The sequence below is a fragment of the Trachemys scripta genome, chromosome 3 (assembly GCF_013100865.1).
Source record: "Trachemys scripta elegans isolate TJP31775 chromosome 3, CAS_Tse_1.0, whole genome shotgun sequence".
Lineage (NCBI taxonomy): Eukaryota > Metazoa > Chordata > Testudines > Emydidae > Trachemys > Trachemys scripta.
In genome coordinates, this window is record NC_048300.1 from 1,690,205 (window position 1) to 1,713,129 (window position 22,925).

General features: G+C 41.7%; 1 protein-coding gene across 2 annotated transcripts in view; it reads left to right on the forward strand.

Annotated features, from left to right (window-relative positions):
• Positions 1-22,351, forward strand: part of MRPS5 (mitochondrial ribosomal protein S5) — a 199,949-nt gene extending 177,598 nt beyond the window's left edge. For both annotated transcript variants that reach the window (XM_034763905.1, XM_034763906.1), the window contains exons 7-11: positions 6,330-6,376; positions 7,245-7,302; positions 10,379-10,441; positions 19,786-19,922; positions 21,774-22,351. In XM_034763905.1, the coding sequence (XP_034619796.1) occupies positions 6,330-6,376; positions 7,245-7,302; positions 10,379-10,441; positions 19,786-19,922; positions 21,774-21,998 (530 nt within the window). In that variant the 3' untranslated portion in view covers positions 21,999-22,351. The remainder of the gene's footprint in view (positions 1-6,329; positions 6,377-7,244; positions 7,303-10,378; positions 10,442-19,785; positions 19,923-21,773) is intronic.
• The last annotated feature ends 574 nt before the right edge of the window (positions 22,352-22,925 follow it).

Sequence of the window (22,925 nt, forward strand, 5' to 3'; positions counted from 1 at the left end):
GAGAAAGAACAGTAGAATCAAGGTTTACAATGGAAATGTACAATCCGTGATGATTATGAAAAAAATGCCCATCAAGGACACTTCTATTTTCTTTTACACAAAACAAAGTAATATACTAATAAGATTAGAGTATAATTGTCAGTTATAACAGCCACTCTTATTTAATTCCTGAGTGACAAAGGCAATATCACTGGCAGATCAAAATGGAGTATGTGATTTCCTTTTCATGCTGTTCCTTTTTGCTTTGGGGCATCACATTATTTATGATTAAAAAGAACCTCCAAAGCTTTATGATGTTGAGTGGTTTGGAGTGTTCATTAGAACAATTAAAGTAATTAAGAAAGGGGGACCAAACTTACGGCAATTTCCATGTTCTGAAAATAGGTTTTACCTTCTCTAGTACATGCCACACTTGCTGTAACCAGTGTATGACAGGATGGTAGGACTGATTCCTGTACCCTTACGAGTTTTTTCCCAGTTAGGCAACTGGATAGAAGGTTATTTCTTTTTGTTTTTCTCATCCTGTACCTCAGTATAATCTGTCCAAAGTATTTCTTCCAGCTGAAATTTAATGCCTGATTTACTTTATTATAGGATAAGTTTACATTTACTTTATTATAGGATAAATCTGTAACATTTTCTATGCTACCTTCTTGCTCACACTAAACTTTGTTACTTTATAGAAATTTACTCTTTTTAAAAAAAAAATCCAGTTTCTGATGGAGTACTCTTTAAATAGTACATCCAGGAATGTTAATGAAAAATAAAATACTTTGATGAAACCCTGGCCCTAGTATAGTCAATGGCAAGACTTCCGTTGACATCAGCAGCTCAGGGTTTTACCAGTTTTGTTTTTCTTCTCCCCTGCAGATATTTATATCGGTTTCTTCAACATGGAAGAAAATTACCATGTATTAGGGCATCAGCGAAACTAACTGTAGATAAAGTGCTGTCAGTTGCACAAAGCAAACTGAAAAAAATAGAAACCTCAGATTGTGATGGGTCTAATAATTATTGGCTGTGGACAGGTGCATTTGAAGACAAGTATTTACAAGCTTCTCAATACAAGAAGAAGGGAAGACTAGAGGCTGGCTAGAGGGGAGTGGTTGGCTTAATTTTCCTCAGAGTGGATCTCAGCTTTCAAACGTTTGGGAAATGCTGCATTAAAGTCAGGGCGAGGATTCCTTCTTCAAAGGAGACATTAGCAATCTAAAATAGGGCTAGGTCTATACCCGCCTGAATCGGCGGGTAGAAATCGACCTCTCGGGGATCGATTTATCGCGTCCCAACGGGACAATCGATCCCCTAATCGACGCTCTTACTCCACCAGCGGAGGTGGGAGTAAGCACCGTCAACAGGAAGCCGCGGAGGTCGATTTTGCCGCGGTCCTCACAGCGGGGTAAGTCGGCTGCGATATGTCGAATTCAGCTACGCTATTCACGTAGCTGAATTTGCGTATCTTAAATCGACTCCCCCCTGTAGTGTAGATGTAGCCTCAGTCAGACAAGGCCCCAATCACACGTACCTTTTCTTTGCAAACAAAAGGGGAAGTGTATTAAGTCTCCCTGTGTGCCCATATGCAAATGAGGGAATTTTGGGGAAAATATGCAACCAGTTCAGCTGAACCAGTGTTAGCACTGATGGGAGCCCTAATGTAGACAAAGCTCCAATGGTTTCTGATGTCTTCAACACTGCATTGAACTTACTGAGGAGACGGGCTAATTAATAAAGGTAAAAAATGCTGAAATCCACCAGAGACTTGTCTACACTTGAGCTTCTGCTACTTCAGCTGGACTAGAGAGCAAATCTCTTCCTAAAATTATACAGGGTAGGCAAAGGCAATGTGCCCAGTACTTCATGTAGTGTGAATGGGTGTCTCAGGAATCCAGCACCATGCATCATGAAAAACCCTCTCCTAACCTTTTTTTGATCATTAAAAATGGCTAAAGAAATACTCCCATTTAAACCCCCTTTGTGCTGATGATGTCATTGCCTAGTGACTAGAATTGACCTCTGACACCTGGTCAACACACAGTTTTTATACTGCTATAATTGTCATGTAGGAGGGTGATTTTTACTGATAGAGTTAAACCAATCCAACCCATAGTGTGGATTCAGTTATACCCGTATAGAAGTGCCTTATTCTTATTCCCCTTCCCATACGGGAACAGCTATACTGATATAAAGCACCTTTGTGCACCTTTTATATGCGCAGTAAGGTGCTATACTTCTTTAACTATACCACTATTCAACTTCTTATGTAGACAAGCCCTCTTAGCTTGTTTGCTTTGCCCCCGCGAAGAGAAAAATAAATCAGAGTACTCTTTACAGCACATTTTTAATGTAAAACAAAGGGAAAACATTCCATAAGGCTGCTAGGCCTATAAACACTTGTATTTTTCACTTTGTATTTTAAAACTTAGATGCCACAGACAGTAAGTGTGCACTGGAAATATAAAGTTGAGCCAGAAAACTACACATGCTTTCTAAATAAATGCAAGTTTCATCTCTAAAGGTTCTGTTTCATCTGGTCAGTTACAAAAATGTAACCGTGCCTGCTCACTTCAGTAGCCAGGGTTTGCGTGAGACATTTGTTGAAGCATTGGACTAAACTGTGAGGACAAAGTAATACTAGACAGACTTCGCGTTTTGTCATAATGAGATCTCCAAACAAACTGCACGGCTGCCCTTTGTTACGCTGCGATTATTTATTCTTTGCCAGTTCTGCTTCATGGCAATCAGCTTGACTCTCTTTAAATTATATAATAAAAGAGTTAACCTTTTGCATGCAGGACAAGCTTTATTTAAGAAGCATTCTTGAAAATATAATGCTATCAGTTGTTTTCTTAAAAAAAAAAAAAAAAAAAGGGGGTTTCCTCCCCATTTTGTGAGTGGTTCCCACATACATTGGGCTGTAACTGGAGTGCCAAAGGGACTTGGAGAGAATAGAAACGGGAGGAATTAAACTGAGATTCAGCCTGGAAAATGCAAGCTAATGGTTTTGGTAAAACCTAGCAAGAAGTAGGAACCAGGGGTGTATTGTAAGGGTGACAGCGGACAGGACGTTACATATGAGTGTATTGTTATATGGCTGCAATAAAAGCAGTTCAGTTTTGGAGACATACGCAAAGAGTTCACATCACAGACGTAAATGGTCTCATTTTATTATGGGCAGAGCAAGTAGCACCACCTATTATTAAGGTTGCCTGATACGTCCCAGTATAAGTCCCTGTTTTCAATTGCTTATAACTTGGCTAGACTCTAACCATTTAGGATGAGATTTTCCATGTGGGGTGTGTCTCTCAGGCTGAATATGTTTTTGAAAATTACAGCCAAAGTGCTTCAGCCATTTCTGAGATCAAGGCTAAAGGAAAATACTTAGTTTTGCCCATGTTGAAATATTCTACCAGCCTTCCATGCTCTTGCCCTTCCATTCCATGATAAACATAGTATGTGATCATTCAATTAAAGATGGTTCCATGATGCATACGTATCATAGCGCCATTGGTTCTGGCATTTCCTAGCTTTTGAATCCTTGACTTCGCAACCTTCATGTGTGTATGTCTCATATACATACACAAAACTACATTACACGAACATTAAGGTACCAAAGTCCAGCACTCAGAAGTTAGGAAATGCCAGAATTAAGGTGCATCCATGGCATCTGCACAGAATTAAGGCCATCTGGAATCAGATAGTGATAGTAAGATTTTCTGTGTTAATGAGGCCAACTTTGACCATCTGATTATTCATTTCTCCCATACCTATCTCCTCACTTTCTTCCATGCTACCCCCTCCCAACTGAGTCCACAATGCTACAGCCTGCTTCAGATCCTCTCTCAAGACCTGCCTTTGCTGTGATTCATGCAAGAAGTGAGTGGTGGGCCTGATCACACTGACTTCAGTGGGCTTTGGGCCAGGTCCTAGAGCAGGGTTACAACCCCCATCACCTGCCAAAACAACAACAACAAAAACCAAAATATCCCAAATCCATGATTTGGAACCACCCCTTGTGCATGTTGTCAGCCTACGTAATTGTAATATAGCCTTGTCAGGGCTGGATCCCCACTTTGAACTTTAGGGTACAAATGTAGGGGCCTGCATGAAAACTTCTAAGCTTAACTACCAGCTTAGCTCTGGTTCCGCTGCCACCATTTCAATGGATTCCCTCCCTGGGAAGCCTTGAAAAACCTTCACCCATTCCCTGGTGAAAACAAATCCAAACCCCTTGGATTTAAAACAAGGGGAAATTAACCATTCCCCTCCTTCCTCCCACCAACTCCTGGTGAATCAGTTCCAACCCCCCCTGGGATCTACAACAGGGAGAAATTAACCATCCCCTCTCCTTCCTCCCACCAACTCCTGGTGAATCAAGATCCAAAACCCCTTTGGATCTAAAACAAGGAAAAATCAATCAGGTTCTTAAAAAGAAGGTTTTTAATTAAAGAAAAAGGTAAAAATCATCTCTGTAAAATCAGTATGGAAATCAACCTTACAGGGTAATCAAACTTAAAGAGCTCAGAGGACTCCCCTCTAGTCTCAGGTTCAAAGTACAGCAAACAAAGATAAACACTCTAGTAAAAGGTACATTTACAAGTTGAGAAAAACAAAGGAAAACTAACACGCCTTGCCTGGCTATTTACTTACAAGTTTGAAATAGGAGAGACTTGCTTAGAAAGATGTGGAGAACCTGGATTGATGTCTGGTCCCTCTCAGTCCCGAGAAAGAACACACTCCCAAACAAAGAACACAAACAACAGCCTTCCCCCCCCCCCCCAAGATTTGAAAGTATCTTGTCCCCTTATTGGTCCTTTAGGTCAGATGCCAGCCAGGTTACCTGAGCTTCTTAACCCTTTACATGGAAAAGGATTTTGGAGTCTCTGGCCAGGAGGGATTTTTATAGTACTGTACACAGGACAGCTATTACCCTTCCCTTTATAGTTATGACAAGCCTATAACCCTCATCCTCTCTCCTGTTGTCTGTCACTCTCAGTTGTCTTCTCTTAAGCTGACTCTATGCTTTTCGGGACAAGCATTGTCTATTGACAGTACCACAGTACTAATAAAAATATGACTAGATCCCGGAATTCAGTGAAGTTCTTGTACTAACTTTTTTCTGTTAGCTATAGTAACAGCATGTACTAGAATGTAAGAAGAAGAACAGGAGTACTTGTGGCACCTTAGAGACTAACAAATTTATTAGAGCATAAGCTTTCGTGGACTACAGCCCACTTCTTCGGATGCATATAGAATGGAACATATAATGAGGAGATATATATACACACATACAGAGAGCATAAACAGGTGGGAGTTGTCTTACCAACTCTGAGAGGCCAATTAATTAAGAGAAAAAAAAAACTTTTGAAGTGATAATCAAGCTAGCCGAGTACAGACAGTGTGATAAGAAGTGTGAGAGTACTTACAAGGGGAGATAGAGTCAACGTTTGTAATGGCTCAGCCATTCCCAGTCCTTATTCAAACCGGAGTTGATTGTGTCTAGTTTGCATATCAATTCTAGCTCTGCAGTCTCTCTTTGGAGTCTGTTTTTGAAGTTTTTCTGTTGTAATATAGCCACCCGCAGGTCTGTCACTGAATGACCAGACAGGTTAAAGTGTTCTCCCACTGGTTTTTGAGTATTTTGATTCCTGATGTCAGATTTGTGTCCATTAATTCTTTTGCGTAGAGACTGTCCGGTTTGGCCAATGTACATGGCAGAGGGGCATTGCTGGCACATGAATGTAAGAGGAAGGCTCAGGGTTTCTTATCTTAACTTGTTTATGTGCTTTGCTGCTGTTTCTCTCTGTTGGTAAAACTTGATTTTCATATTCCCCATGTTTGGCGCTGTACAATCACCCTATTTAGCCACTCTTACCTCTTGTTTTTGGTTCCACTGTTTTTTTTTACTATTGCAGCTATTATGCCTATTTTGTTTTCTGTTCCCCCACTTCCCAAAAGTTGGCAGGTGTCTTGAAGCTCTTTAAACAGAGGGGTCCCTCTTGGACACAACAGTAAGGTATGAGGGATTGGTTGGAACAAATGGATGTGGGAAATCTCTTTCCTTGGCCAACCTGATTTGACTTTGATTGTTACAACAATACTGCATCCAGTTGTTAGATAGTTGTAAATGTTACATTTTTATGGGTCTTTTTCTTGTCCATTTCTTTCATATGTCTAATTCAGTGGAGTGGAAATAACAGGTGCTGAGGTTAGGGTAGTAGAAATGACATGTTTAATCACATAGCTCTCGCTGAACCCCTGTAAGAGGAGTAAGTATGTACTGTTTACATTGTGTATATGTTTTTAATAATGCATCTACTTGTCTCTCTCAGGTTTTGCAGTGGGGAAAGCAAGTGACAGGATGACAGCTTTAAGAAAAGTATGTAATTTAAAAAGTAAATGTAAATATTTCATACCTGTTGTAGTTATCAAATATAGAAATGTTTGTAAGTATCAGTGTTTAGTAAACACTATTAATAGAGTTTTGCCTGGATACAAAATAAATAGTTTGTTCGTTTTAGTAATAGGTTCACTTATTCATGGGTGTCCCAAATTGGATACTACTATCTCTTGCAGTTGACATGTTGTATTTTGAAAAAATACATGAACAGGGATGGCTCTGGTAACTTTATATGCATTGTTCCCAGTTACTTTCATTTCAGAGTTGCAGTATCTTTGAAAGAAGGAAAAATCTTTATTAAAAAATCTAATTTAATTTTTTTTTCTGACTGCTTTTTTGTGTGTGTTTTTATTTTGGTTAGGGGTTGCTTTTGTTGTTGTTCGTTTTTTAGGACAAATACCCTTGTCTGTGGAGTTCAGGTTACAATTTAAGACTTCTAATGCTCAGGCACCCCAGTCAGCATAGGTTTTTTGTTTTTCTCTGAAGCATAGTGGCTTTCTCAAGTCTTCCCTAGGTTTTAGAATGACACATGGTTTCCAGGAATCCTGCTCGTATGTTGTAACGCCCAGCTCAGTTGTCATCAAACAGTAATGATAAAATAACCAAACTTGGATACCACTGTTACTGAGTGAAGATAAATCTATGTGAGACTGCATCCACTTAGTCGAAAACATTTTATTTGATTAGAATTGTTGAAATTCAGTATGGCATCGAGGTGGGCGAAAAGTGACTCTAGTTTCCTGAGTGTAGTTTTGTTTAGATGAACAGCTGCAGATTTGAGGTACTCCAGTCAAAGTAACTTTAACAATTATTGTAAGAAGAAATATTTTGCTTGTTTGTTTTCTAGGCACAGAACAGAGCAATTCACTATTTACACTATGTAGAGCGATATCAAAACTACACAAGTAAGTACAAAGGGTTTTTTTTTTAGACTCCTCCTTTAAAAGTTTCAAACTGGTGTTAAAAACACCAACCTGCAGCCAGCTGTTACAAAAGGAAACATAATAACTAAACTTTTTCTTGCCTGAACGTATTACATTGTAATTCTGCTTGTGTTGTTCCATTCCTTCAGTGTGCTCTCTTAAATCTCAGTCCCAGACTGTTCTGGCTAGACATATTGATCGCGTCAGATAGTTCCGTGCCGACCGCTGTGCAAAAATAGTCACCATTATCTGGGATGAATATCCAGTTTACCCTTTATTTTCATTCAGTCTCAAATCAACAGTTATAGGAAGATCAACAAAGCAAAGTCGTGGCTTGGTCTCATAATATGGGTTGCTCTTCCCCATGCACTAAACTGGGAGATTTTTTTTTTTCCCCCCCAAGTTTAAAATTTGAATCTCGAAAACCTAAGAGATGCCAAGACTTTCAGACTCGTTAAAACTCTTATAGCGTTTACAGCTTGTGTAGATCTATGCGAGCACAATTTGACCTCTGCTGGGCCTGCACCTTGTATAAGTCACCTGCTTCCTATAGCTGACTTGCTGGCCCCGTGCCCTTCTCAAACCACTTCACTTTTCTAAGCACCCCAGCAAGTCACGGTCTCTTCCTGCAGGCCTCTGGAAAAGGGAATGTTGGCATCTGGTGCATTAGGGCGGGAGGAGTTCAGCGTTTGATGCTCTTTGGTAGCTCCCGAGTAACTCAGGTTCTCAGGAGATGAGCCCCACAGCAGGCAGTGTGTCCTCCCATATGTGTGTCGCATGCTAGCACAGTGGGCCTGATCCTGATTGGGACTCTGGGCATTACTATGAAGAAAAATAATCTTCCTGCACACCTCCTGCCACCTTAGGAGAGATCCTGTGTCCAGCAGAGCTCCTGAGTGTGCAGGAAGGAGTCCTGGTGCTGTCCAGGCAAACCATGGTAGATTACAGCATTGAACTATGGCCATCACTTTGCACTAAGCAGGTTTCAGAGTCTTCTAGTGTGAAGCGATGTATGATTTTTCCTCATGTTCTGTTTAAAAGACCCAAGGAATTCTAGACAGAAAACAACATTAAGAGAATGTGAACATTGCGTGGTCGAACATTCAAATAAAAACACAAAGCCAAAGCTCAGGTTGCCCACAAAACAGGCTTCACTGTTGTTGCTTCTCAAATAATGCAATTTAATGACGTATAAAATGTTTTCTAACCTTAAATACGTGTGTAGTATCTTCTAGTACTGTGTACTGCTCTTTATACCAGACAGTCAGTGGAAAACATTAGTATACAGCTCTATAGAATAAATCATTATTACACAAAGCATTATACATAATGCTACGATTTTGTCACGTAGGTCGCAGAAGTCATGGAATCCGTGACTTCCACCCCAGGGTCTGGGAGCTACAGGGTCCTGATGCCTCCCGCAGCGGCAGGGAGCTGCAAGGTACCCCTGCTACCTAAGGCAATGGGCCCCCAAATTCCCAGCCACCATGGGCAGTGGGGGTACCCCACAACTCCTAGCCTCTGCGAGGGACGGGGATCCCTACAGCTCCCTGCCAGCCGCTCTTCTGCAGACCTCACAAAGGGTCTTGCTATATAATGGAAAAAGATCAGCAGTGGTGTCACACCCAGAGTTTTAGGACATGGGAGCTACTTACTAGTCTGGCACCCGACATCAGTGTTAGTTCCTTAAACCTAGTTGTGCCCATCCTGTCACAAATGGAGATGAGTAGTAGGGTTTTGGAGGGTGAATTAGATGCTCCAGTTAATAAGAATGGGAGGAGTGTCGGGTACATAAGCATCCAGCTGAAACTCCTTTCCCCCCTCATCCTGCCACTCTTTATGGTTTACTTGTAAGAAATATTTTTCTCTGAATTATGTCGTGTGAAAGGCCCTTGGGAGCAGGAGTAAGGACTATACATCAAGCACTGCAGAATGTCCAAAGGAAACAACGTGAAAACATGGAGTAATCTCTTTCAGTTGTAGTAATCTTGGGTGGTGTTTGTATCCGGTATCATTAAAAAAATTTCAGACAGAAGTGATTTTGTTAAATTTACCATCTCCTTTTAAGTCGATAAAATAAAGCTCTGGGGTCTCCTTGGGGCTTATTCCGAGGCCAGTGATAATTCCACAGCTGTAGTCTGGGGCCATGTTACCAGCTGGCAGTTCTAGCGCCCTGCAGAGCAGCACAGGACTCTTCCGCTGAGCCATCTTCAGCCCAAGTGCTAGAACCCCGCCCTAGAGGTGCTGAGTTGCTCTGGGGACGCTGACACTGCATTTTACGACCATGGTGGTGAGTCTCGAAGCCCGTGTCTGCCGGGTAGACGGTGCAGCTCAGGCTCTGAAACTCACCCTTCATCGCCGGGCTTCAGCACCCGAGCTCCAGCCCAAGCCAACTGTCTTCACAGCTGTGTTCAGTGCCATAGCATGAGCCCAGCGAGCCTGGGTCTGTCGACCCAGGCTCTGAGACGTGCTGCCACAGGTCTTAAAATGCAGTGCAGATGTATCCTCTGAGGTTAGGTCCTGTGTGTCCAGCTAGCTCCAGCCAAGCACTAAGGGGATTTGGATTGTGTCTCAGGAATAAAGCAACCTAAGGTCTTGGGACAGTGGATAACTTGCAGGGAAACCCTAGGAACAGCCAAGCTTGGGGAGAAATCTTAGGCTGAGGGTTTTTCAGGGGGGTTTGTTTTGTTTTTTTGGGTGGGGTGGGAGGTTGTTTGTTACCACTAAACCTAAATCCCAGGAAGGAGGTAAGTTTGCGCCATATATAAACACTGTGCAAAGCAGGGTGGGATCATAACCTGCTTATTAACACTCTGTATTTTGCAAGTGACTGTTGATTCTGTCTATATAATATTGCAGTAATATTTGCTGTTGTAAAAAGGTCATTTTGTTTTAGAATTTTATCTAGATGTGTCCTTCTGCTAAAATTCTTAAAAGAGAGTAAGCTATAATTTTCTTATCAGAGTTCTGGACTCTGTATATGTTGATATTCTGTAATTTCGTTGAATTGCATAATTCTTAGAGAATTATACTGTAACAATATTATTTTTATTTTCAGTTTACCATGATATTACAACAACTTTTAAAAGAACAACCATCCGGATGAAAAAGCAAAACAAAGGTAATTAAAAACTGGCTTGGCACTTCTAAGCATTATTTACCAGCTCATTCATGTTCCTTTGACAAAGGAAAAACATACATACTGAAGTTAATTATTCTTTGATGTAATGCCGTCATAAAAATACAGCCATTATATTTTAACTGCTGTTGGTTGCCAATTCCGTACATTAAAACTACCGGCCATTGTCATGTCACTATCATGTATTTAAATCCTTGGTCTCCTCTCTTCCTGGTCCAATTTCCCTCCCATCATCCTTGCCTCTTCCTCCTCTCGGCACCCAATTTGTCTCTCCCAGCTACCTCAATTTTCTCTCCCTCCACCTTCCTTGGGGTCTCCTCCATGCTACCTGGGTGTGGGAACTGCTCTGGTGCTGGCTGGAGTTCAGGACCATTTTCCGCCAGGAAATGATTAGCAACAAAGACCATTTGAGCCAGTGTAGGTGATATACTCTCCCCGGCTTACCCACTTGGTTTGTGCTCTGGTAACATGTCATTCCAGTTGTTTGCTTCCCTGTCTCCTCCCTTAGGGGGTGCTCTCCTCAGCCACCTCCTGAACTGTGTTAAGCTGGCATATGGATGCTGTTCTTCGAGATTTGGATGTGCCTCATGCATGAGAGATTGGAGTCTTTTGAATAGGAGTGTCCAACAGGGCCATACGTGCACCTTGCTCCTCGTGTTTCCGTGCAAGGACATAAAGGGCAGGATGGCTGCGACCCTTCCTCAGGTCCCTCTTACTGCCTGTGGCTGTGAGAAAGAACCTGGTGAATGTGCAACCTGCTACTCTCTTCTGAGCTTCAAAACTTGTTCCTTTTTGTCACTAATTTGGTCAAGAAACTTTGTCTTCACCCCTTTTCTTCCGCACATTGGATGTTTCCAAAACAAAGAAGCAGAAACGCTCCAGTACCCCCTTACAACGGGTTTGGGGCCTCGTGCTGCCCGCCACATCTCATGGATGTCTAAGCGATCGGGGTTCCTGCCCATCTTGAGATGAACTCATCCCCCTCGCTGACAGGCACAGCCAGTGCTTCTCCTGCCTGGGAAGGACCATATACCTGTCCTTGTCCTCAGGGACCCACACGTCCCGGGACACTCAGCTCACGTTACACCTGCTAGAACAATCCGTGTGAGTCACTTTGGACCCAGAGGAAACAGCAAGCGCAAAAGCAGAGCTTAGAATGAGCCTCCACCTGCATTCCCTGGAACACACACCATATCCTGGGATCAGGGAGGAAAAAGCAGCAAAAGGGTCATGAACAAAGCCCCAGCAGTAGGTGCAGCACCTATGCTCAGGATGGAAAGGCTGATGCTGAGAGGCCAAGCCAGACCATGTAAAGACCATGCAGAATCATCTAGTAAGAAGGGTACAAAACACTATTCTCCAAAGACAAAACATCTGAGACCCTCCATCAACACTGGGATTGTTCCAAAAAAAGAGAGCCAAATCCAACCCAGTGCCAAGGAGCTGTCTGTGGAGGAATTGGTCTCTGGAGGGGACATCCTCTGCACCAAAGTGGGGACGAGCACTGAGTCTGTGTCACTCCCTGACACCAGCATTTCAGAGACCTGCTCCTCTTCACCCTGCCGACCTACTCCTCCTCACTGGCATCAAGTGGGAGTCCCTCTCCCCTACCCTCAGGGGGTGACCCCCAGGAGTGTACTGCGGGGCTCGAAACAAGGTCCCTTCAGTAGATAAGGTGAGATTTGCACTGGGCCAGCCACAACATCGGCCAGGCCAGTACCCCACAGTATGCTTCTTTGGCCATATTGGTCTTATCGGGGACCATCGCTGCATGTGTCCTGGAGCAGATTGCCTTTTGCACATCGCGGACAAGGAGGAGACCCTGTTCTCCAGGGACATTGTTAGCCAGGCCACCCACACAGGAGCTGGCTATTGCTCCACACAAGCAGGAGATAGTGGAGAGACAGCCGCAACCCCCGTCTCCACCTGAGGACCCAGCCTCATTGCCTGACAAGGCAGTTACACCAGCCCCTATGCTGAGCACTGATGAACTCAAGGCATTCCAAAATCTCCTGTCCCATATTTCAGAGATCCTGGACTCTAAATGAGTGGAAGAGAGATACCAGGTGTCATGAAGGACTTTGAACATTTCTAGGCCCACTCAAAACCAGGATCCCCAGTGGTGGTATTAGTGCAGGAGAAGTCAAAGTCTGCAGAAGGCACGGCTCAGGGTAAAGACCTCTTTGGGCACAAAGCATTCTCCTCTGCCTCACTGCCATGCCGGGTTGCAAACTCCAGGCCTTGTTTGCAAAACATAACTTCCTAACTTAGGTAAGGGTCGCTCCCTTCCTGTCTCAGATCCCACAGGAGAACAGAGAGAAGCTAAAAGAAATCATGGGTGGGCCAAATGGTCACTAAAATCATGGCCATCGTCCGACACAGCTGCGAGGCCAGTGCCCATGTCTGTCATGATGAGGCAAGATCATGGGTTCTAACGTCCAGTATATCAACAGCAGTTCAAGCCCCCAGAGAGGATCTGCCCTTTGAAGGGATGGGAAGGTCTTTAGCAGCAGAACAGACAACGCTCTCCATTCACTGAAAGACTCAAGGGCTGTGCCGGTCTTGGGTGTTTCGGAATACTGACTTCCTCATCAGAAACCACATAAACCAAGCAGAGCCAGAGGACGTCACCTTACTGTTGGGGCTGACCATCCAAATACTGACCCAGGAGAAGCCCCCGATATGCCAGAGGCCACCTGTAGTCACTGTCCTCCACCGTACACCCTGTGCCCTCACAGGGGCAGTGGGGTTGATGACAGTGCTGGCTAAGGCTGCCACCGCCTTTGGGAGCTGCCTTACCCCTTTCTTTTAACTGATTGTTTCAGGTGGAACTCGGAGACCCTTTGGAGAGCCATGCTCACACATGCTGGAAGAAAAAAACATCGCCTACCCTACGAGTTCTGCGAGAGGTGGTTGTCAGTGTAGATCCCACAACCTGCCCTCTATTCCCACTTTTGAGTCCTCAGCTAACCAGAGCTGCAGTCTGCGCGAGCACTGAAGGAGAGTCCTGCCCTCCCACCAGGAGGCACAGGCCATGTGCAGCCACGACACACGCTGCTGTTCAAAAGACTCTGATATCGCGTGCACGAGGCGTGTGCACACCTGCTGCAGGCTCCGCGCTGCCTGCAGCACTTGGAAGAACCACAGTTTTATTGTAGGGTGGGTAACCGTTCTTTCTCATGACTTACCTAATTCCCAGACCTCATGTACTTATACCAACCCCTGACCATGTCTGGATGCACTCCAGCCGTATGTTCTGATGTCTCACTAACGTAGACTGTAACACAGATATCTTTAGGAGGGGCTTGTTTAAACTCTTAGCATTTTAACATGCAGCCATTCAGCTTATTGTTGTTTATTTTCAACATATTTAGTTTTATATTCTAAGTACCTTCTATTTTAAAACAAACAAACATTCATTATGTCATAAGTTGGCAGTAAAGGCCAAATTTATAGTTTCTGGCATAGACCTGACTTAATCTGGAAGGACATAATTTGAGTTGTTTATGATTGCTTTCAGAGGTGAACAAATACAGTCAGTAAAGGAAATCACATTCATAGAGGACAGGTTTAGACTACTGCTGAGTGACTAATCAGTGCTCTAACTGCAACAGACAGTAGGGATACAAAAACAGCTATATGGTCCCTTCTTTGTTTATAACCCCCATTTCATGATAGCAATAAGTTTCCAACTACCAATGTGTTCTCAAGGGTTGTTATGTTTCCTGAGTAGTAGAAATCACTTGGGGATTGGTTCACAGTAAGCCATAGGCCTTTAGTAGTCCAGAAATACTGCCCATTGTGTTCAGTTGCTTAATTATTTCAATATTCACAGATTAACAATATTTTTAGTAGGCTGGTACATTGAAGCTTTGCAAGTACCGTTTGATTTTGTTGCTTACATGTTTGTTCTGTACGTCATATTACAACAGTTGCTAATATACAAAGTTATTAGCATAACATGTATTCTGTTAGCATCTAAAAATTAGTGTGAATCCTATACTACTTTTGTAGGGTGAAAAACTTATTTTTTCAGTAAGACTTCTGTTAATGTGAAAGTGAAATCTTAATGTGGGTTAGAATATTATTTATAAAGCAGCAGATACAGAGTCAAATTGTCCCCCGCATTTAGATTCCTATGGCTCCATTGAATTTAATGAGGTTATAAGTTTATAAATAAGTAAAATTTTTCCTGTAGTGTTCCAGGCTAGGCAGTACAAAGAAATCTCAATATCCCTTGCAATATTTTAAAGCAAAAATGTCCAAACACCAGCAGGAATGCTACTGAACTAAACACTTGAGCAAACTGTTATGAACAAATGCTGTTTATTAATGTAAAATATCAATGTAAAGCTCTCATTTGGAATAATTAGATTCTCCCTATGAGAAACAAAACAAGACATTCCTTCCTTATCTCTGTCATGCTGTCTGGAGTGGCTCACAACCATGAGTGCCTATCTCAGGGCAGACTGTCAGAAACAGGACTGACACCCCAAACTGGTAGTGTGTTCTATAATTAGATTTCACCCAAGCCAGTAACAAATGGGAACTCCTAGATCACGATAGCAGTTTTACCCTGGAGTCAGACAGTCTCCTTAGACTCTCCAGTCTGTCTTGCCACCCAGGCAAGCTGGACTTAGTGATAAATTGTCACTTACATCAAAAATCACACCACATTCAGGTTGCTCCCAGTCCCAAGAGACCAGTCACTTATCCCAGGTCAGTTGGTACCCCAGATCTTACACCAAAGACAGTGCCTGTAGCAATCCTGTAATAAACTAGCTAAAGGTTTATTAACTAGGAAAAAGAAGTGTTATTTACAGAGAGCAAACACATACACACAAATGAGTTGTGATCCAAATCCCAAGAGTGACGGATTTGTAATGATCTGTCAATTTGAAATGTCTTTCAGGGCAAATCCAGGGATAAACCTGGGTGAGCTCTCGGTTCAATTCAGAGTCTCTGGGCCTGTAAGAGTTCAAACAGCAGAGCTGAAAAATTCTCTTGTGACCCTGTTTTATCTTTTACAGTCAGGCTTGGTCTGTACTACAGAGTTAGGTCAACATAAGGCAGCTTACAGCGACCTAATTATGCGAGTGTCTGCATACAATGCTGCTTCCGCCGAAGTAAGTGGCCCTCAACACTGACATTATAACTCCACTTCCACGAGTGGCGTAGCACTTTCTGTCAATGTAGCTTGGGCGATGCAGTGTCTGTGTAGACACTGCTTTGCTTGCATTGGCTGTTGGCTGTCAGCCCCAAGCTGTCTCAGATGTCCTCCTGTGTTATGATGGGTCGATTGCAAAACAAACCCTAGCCTTTTCCCCATCTAACGTTTCTTCCAGAAATGGTCCTCCAGTAGTTTAACGTCAGACTGACACCCTACCCATTCTTCATATATGTGATAACCCCTGACGGATCATGCTTATAGCAGGAAATGTAGATGTATGTTTTTTGTTCTGTGTACTTTTATAGTATTCCCTCAGCTGTCAGTGTCGCTTGTTGCAATATACAAGTGTTTGATTTCATTATTGCTCTAGCAATACAGTATCCATTCTTTGCTCTGAAGCGTTACCCAAAAGGACATTTACTGTTCTTTGATTATTTTTAGACTACACAAGATTTCATTTTCTTTCTCATCCAGTTATAGCGTTTGTTGATTTTTTTTTTCTATACAGTATGCTTTGTGTTATATCTTCTCTTTGTATTGTGTCTGCAGTTCTAATTGCACAAAACATTCATGCATATTCAAGTATCCTTTGCTAGAGAAAACAATCTCCTCGTCCTGTTTTTTAACTGATTGGTCTAGGTCACACATTTCTTGAAGCATTTTCAACGCTGCATGAAATATTCATACTAGTGACTACTATGTTCTGGACAAACCCTATTTGGGATTAAATTAGAAGTATAATTCTAATTTAACATTTAAAATATTAGATCAAGTGTGTGTGTGTGTGTGTGTGTCAGAATGTTGTTGTAAATCAGTGTTACAAATCTCGTGTCTATGCTGGTTCCTTGGCCATATTAGCTAATGGTATCTGTGGGGTTCTATAGATGTTTAAAGTCCTACTATTCATATGCTACCTCAACCCATGCTTAACATTACAGAAGCTAAATCCAAAGCTTTAACAGAGTAAGCTTTCTTCCCCATTAAAACAGTCATGATTGTAACCTATAAGAATAGTCACAGTGAAATAGGTGCATGACTTGTAAGCTAATTTCTAAGATTAACTGAACAGGCAAAATGCAGCAATATGGCCATGAAGCACTATAGCAATGTCCTATGGCTATCTTTAATATAGAGGAAAAGTTACAACACTAAAAAAAACCACCACTTTAGTAACAATGCCATGAGGCAAGGCATATGCAGATTCATCTTCCATTAAGGTATCTTTTCTCCCTACTTGGTAACAGCACTCTAGCTCCTATTTCTGTGTCCTGAAGCCTCTTGTTTTGCAGTATTAAAGTTGGTGAGATACTTTATAAACTCCTTCCCCATTAATTTACAGCATTTCTCTCAATAAATGGTCACAAAAGACAAAAATTTTGAGATTTTTAGTACAAAATGTGTAAACTAAGCTCAATATTGTTTTGAGTATATTTAGTTTTTTTCTCTTCTTAATTTCTTACTTTCCTTAGCTAAGCTACCTTCATAACTGTAATTTGTTAGAACGTATATGTAACATCTAATTCTCATAGTCTAATAGTAAATATTAGACAATCAAAAGTCTGTGGTTAAAGAGAACTTTTTATTATGGAGACAGTTAAAACCTAAATGCAAACTTTGCTTTAAAAAATTCATTTAAGTTATATTTGAGGGTGCCAGTATTTTCTTACCTTCTGATCTGTATTTGGTTAGTTACCCAGAGAATGTAACAGTTAATTCCATTAACATGTTGTACTTGAGTTTTATTAGTTAGAGCCCTGAACATTTATTTTATTACCAGGAATTAACTTCAAATGGCTTCCTTTTATGACTAGCTTATATCTTTGTTTGGCATGTGACAAATGTTCAGTAGTTTTTAGGCTCCTTTAAAAGCTATGCTTTTAAGTGGCTCCACTGATTAACCTACGATAACATAATGTGGAGCTCTCCAGAGCCCATCCCCACCCTCACACTTACAGAGCTGCTGCTTTGCAGATGGAATACTTGTGCTCAATTTATGTTGGGAACAAATCTTGGCCCATGGTGGATTGTCTAAATTGCAAGACTGATTTTCATCCATTAAAAACCTACAGAAAGCTGTATTTTGACTAAGGTTGGGAGAAAGACAAGAAACAAAGCCAGGGAAATGGAATATTATGGACCATTAATAAAAGAAAAGGATTTATAACCTTTCAAAGACCATTCAGATGTAATTGATTCTGTCTTTGAGCATAAAATCAGGGCTTTCTCAAACAGCAGAAGAATAGCATCAGATGAGTATAATTTGTTTTCCAATTATAGGTTAAAAGAAGAAGAAAATGTTAATGTAGTAAAGCCTGCAGTATTGTAATAAATTTTTTCCCCCCATTTACTCAGCAACAAGACTGTCCCGCAGAGTGGAGTAATCTATAAGAGCTGTCTTTGCAGGTTTTAAATCAAATATTTAAATCTATTGCACACAGGTTTTAAAGATTTATAGACCTAGGTCACATGAAACAGATCTTACGGGAGAACTAGCGCAAAATCAAAAAAAGAAAAAAACCTTTCAGTAAAATACAGCAAGTTTTAGTAAAACATTTGCAGTTAGTACTAATGCATTATAATTATGCAGTAGAATCAATACAAAGTTTACATCCATCCACCCAACTACTCAGCTTGTTTTTCTTTGAATGCCTCGCCAATCTACTAGAATTCTTTGAAGGGGTCAACAAGCGTGAGCCAGTGGATATTGTGTACTTGGACTTTCAAAAATCCTCTGACAAGGTCCCTCACCAAAAGCTCTCAAGCAAAATAAGCAGTCATGGGATATGGGGGAAGATCCTCTCCTGGATCAGTAACTGATTAAAAGATAGGAAGAAAAGAGTAGGAATAAGTGGTCAGTTTTCATAGTGGAGCGAGGTAAATAGTGGTGTCCCCCAGGGTCTGTACTGGGACCAGTGCCGTTCTACATATTCATAAATGATCTGGAAAAGAGGTAAACAGGTGGCAAAATTTGCAGATGATACAAAACTACTCAAGATAGTTAAGTCCCAGGCAGACTGTGAAGAGTTACAAAGGGATCTCACAACACTGGGTGACTGGGCAACAAAATGGTAGATGAAATTCAGTGTTGATAAATGCAAAGTAATGCATATTGTAAAACATAATCCCAACTATACATATAAAATGATGGGGTCTAAATTAGCTGTTCCCACTCAAGAGAGAGATCTTGGAGTCATTGTGGATAGTTCTCTGAAGACATCCACTCAATGTGCAGTGGCAGTCAAAAAAGCGAACAGAATGTTGGCAATCATTAAAAAAGGGATAGATAATAAGACAGAAAATATCATATTGCCTCTATAAATCCTTGGTATGCCCACATCTGGAATACTGAGTGCAGATGTGGTTGCCCCATCTCAAAAAAGATGTATTGGAATTGGAAAAGGTTCAGAAAAGGGCAACAAAAATTATTAGGGATATGGAACAGCTTCCATATGAGGAGCGATTAATAAGACTGGGACTTTTCAGCTTGGAAAAGAGAGGACTAAAGGGCGATATGATAGATGTCTATAAAATCATGACTGGTGTGGAGAAAGTAAATAAGTGTAATTTATGCCTTCTCATTACACAAGAACTAGGGGTCACCAAATGAAATTAATAGGCAGCAGGTTTAAAACAAACAAAAGGAAGTATTTCTTCACACAACGCACAGTCAACCTGTGGAACTCCTTGCCAGAGGATGTTGTGAAGGCCAAGACTATAACAGGATTCAAAGAAGAACTAGATAAATTCATGGAGGATAGGTCCATCAATGGTTATTAGCCAGGATGGGGTGGGATGGCATCACTAGCCTCTGTTTGCCAGAAGCTGGGAATGAGCGACAGGGGATGGATCACATGATGATTCCTTTTTCTGTTCACACACACAGATGGGACACTGGGCTAGATGGACCTTTGGTCTGACCCATTATGGCCGTTCTTATGTTCTTTTTTCCATCAACATGACTATGAAGAATGTGGAGGATAATAAATCTGCAATATTTTATCCTCAAAAGAAGATTCTGAATGCTTTCGCTCTTCACAATCTAATTGCATGCCATTTTTAGGCTACCACTGGCTGGTCTGCGGTATCCTAATTTTTTTATTCAAGTTGTAATGATTTTACTAGCTTTCACGTGTCATTTACATCTGATTTTTTCCAGGGCATGGTCTTCATTGCCATCGAGCCATCATTACCATCTGCAAGCTGATTGGGATTACAGACCTGTATGCCAAACTTTCTGGATCCAACAATCTACTTAACCTCACCAGAGCTCTCTTTAAGGGTTTAGCAAAGCAGGTAAATTTTACAGTCTGTACTTGCAGTCGTATTTGCGATGGTCAAAAGGTGAAATATAATCTATACTTTGTGATATAGAACAGAATAAATTCTAGGTTCCAAAAGTAACAAAGTTCAATCGAATTCTGCAATTCCAGGAGAAAACAGAGTTTGAATTTCAATCTCCTCTTTCCACTCCCTCAGCAGTCATTAGTCACTTACAGCTGTCCATCAGCAACTCTTATGCATTCAAGCATAAAGTGCCTCAAGGGGAAATCTGAATTTGTGGGATTAATTTGCTTTTGTCAGTGACATTTAAAAAAGCGCAAACAGATAAAGCCTTAATCCTATTTTTATTGCTGTTATTTCGTCAGTCACATTTTGGGTTGTCTCTGTTGGTGTACTGAACACGATCATTGCCTCTCCTGAGAGTGTAGCTACAGTGCCTGAGAACTAGTGGGCAGGAGGCTGTAGTCCTGACTGCTGTGGTCCAGTCCATAGTCAGCTGACATTTTAAATATAGTCTGCAAAAAAAAAAAAATACAATTCTCACATTTTCTACTTTAATCTGTTGCTAGTCTAGTTAAAGAATTGCAGGTGCTTCTTACAGTTTTTTTTAAACAATACTGTTGTAGATTATCCATGGGTTGTAAGAAGCTCAAGTGATTTAGGAGCGTTAGCCCTATTGACTGAAGCACTTTTGGAAATATGTTCCTTAGCTAGCAGGACTGAAAAGTAGCAAAATGTTTGCATGAAAGGAAAGAAAGGCCCATTTGGGGTATCAATGCTTTAAGAAGCAACAGAGGGTCCTGTGGCACCTTTGAGACTAACAGAAGTATTGGGAGCATAAGCTTTCGTGGGTAAGAACCTCACTTCTTCAGATGCCACTTCTTCAGATTCTTGGCATCTGAAGAAGTGAGGTTCTTACCCACGAAAGCTTATGCTCCCAATACTTCTGTTAGTCTCAAAGGTGCCACAGGACCCTCTGTTGCTTTTTACAGATTCAGACTAACACGGCTATCCCTCTAATGCTTTAAGAGATGTTTATTAAATTAGTTCTTTTTGGTACACTGAACGGGCAGCAGAGGTGTTTGCTGCTATAAGTGAATACCTATTCTGAAGAATGAGGCTTTAATGAATAATTTTTCTTGGTGGTAGGGGAAAGATTGAAAATCAAATGAACAGAATTTCTTTGAATAACAAAAGTTACTACCTTGAAAATTGTGTGCCGTGGACAGCACAGCTGCTTTGTTATTATTGAAGCAACAAGATTTCTATTAAACTGCCTTGTGTCTTCAGGCTAATGGCATGTGTACTTTGGCCATGGGACGCTTACCACACGACATCTAACATCCAGTTACCTGCCCATCCGTGAGAGCTACTTCCTGGGGGACATTCATTTAATGTAACTAATCGTCAGTCAGTTCTTGGCAGGGTAGGACTATTCGGCCCTGTCACACGTATAATAAACAGTGCTTTTGGTATGTTGCCACATTTTGTTACTGTTCCACTGCACGCCTTCATCATAGGCCAGTAGCCTTTCCAGAAAGCGGTACTGCTGGGAATGACCCTACAGTGCCAGCAAATCAGCAGTCCTAGGACTACAGCATCGCATTCCCTGGATGTTCTACACACGCTTACATGTTCCAGGAATCATTTCTTTAGTTTACATACAACATCTGAAAAACTGACACATTCTGTTGCTACTTATGTCATTTAAGCAGACAAACAATGATTAACATTGGTATGAAGGTAAATACAGAATGGAAATTATTTAAATAGATCAAATAGGCTGAACTTGTCCTGGTTCAGTTCTTTCTTGTGAAATTTATAGAATCTTTTTTTTTTTTTTTTTTTAAACCCCTCCAACAGGAAACCCATCAAGAGCTAGCAGATAAGAAAAGCCTCTACGTGGTAGAATTCCGTGAGGAGTGTGGCCCCCTGCCGATTGTAGTTGCTTCACCTAATGGAGAGGTCAGGAAGGAACCAGAGCCTATAGATGAGGTTCCCAATACCAAGCTGGAATGGAGCGAAGTGAGAGTAGCTCAAGGAATGAAACGTTCTTCCTGGGCACATGTCAAAAGGACAGTGTGGTGAAGAGCTGGGATCTGCCCATGCCAATATTCAAAGAGGTACCGCAGCACAAACCCAGAGAGAGTCCAGCTCAGACCGATGATATGGCTAGACATGCACTTCAGCACCATTTTGTGTTACTGCTGCTCGGCCTTGGATGCTCAACAGTCTCATTGGCTTTTCTGCAGACTTCTCTTGCCATCCACATTCAGCTAATGAACAGTCTGCATGTAAATGGCTGATGTGCAGCCATGCTGATCTCATATGCACCAGGTCTCTGCTGCTATCCTCAGACCTGGTCTGTAATCAGGAAATCCTAGTTTTTTCTTTACAGCTATTTAGGAAACTATTAAAAACATTACTAAGATAAAACCCAATCCTTCTCCTAATTTAATGTGCTGCGTTTTTCCCCAAATCTGCTTAAATTTCTGTATGTGCTTTCAGAGTTCAGCATGTTGTGCAAGGATAGATGTTAGTACATGGACTCTCTGCACCTCTGTACCATGTAATCTTGTCCTGAATGGGAGGATAGGGATCACTGTGACATTAGAGGGGCAGAAGTGTTGACAGGGAGGCGTGTAGGATGAAGGGAGGCCGAGGGCTGGGGCAGAGTTGCTAGAGGTGAGACGGAAGATGTACTTGGGGGAGGGGGATGAGGAAGGACAACAGGAGGAAGCAGAAATGGTTTGGGCAGTGCCAGAGGAAGGCAGGGGGATGGGGAGATGGTGATAGGAGGAGGGCTGCAGAGTGAGGTGTGATGAATCAGTGGCAGGAGCTATCCGTGTCTAGGCCAGTGTTTCTTGAGCTTGTCGACCCCTCAGTCAAAGTAAATAATAATCATTCACAACCCCCTGACATTTACCATAAAAGAGTGATCGAGATATCAGTGCTAAGCCAGTATATTTGATTTATGTGCGTGGTTTGGGAGGTTGACAAAGAATAGTTGGACCT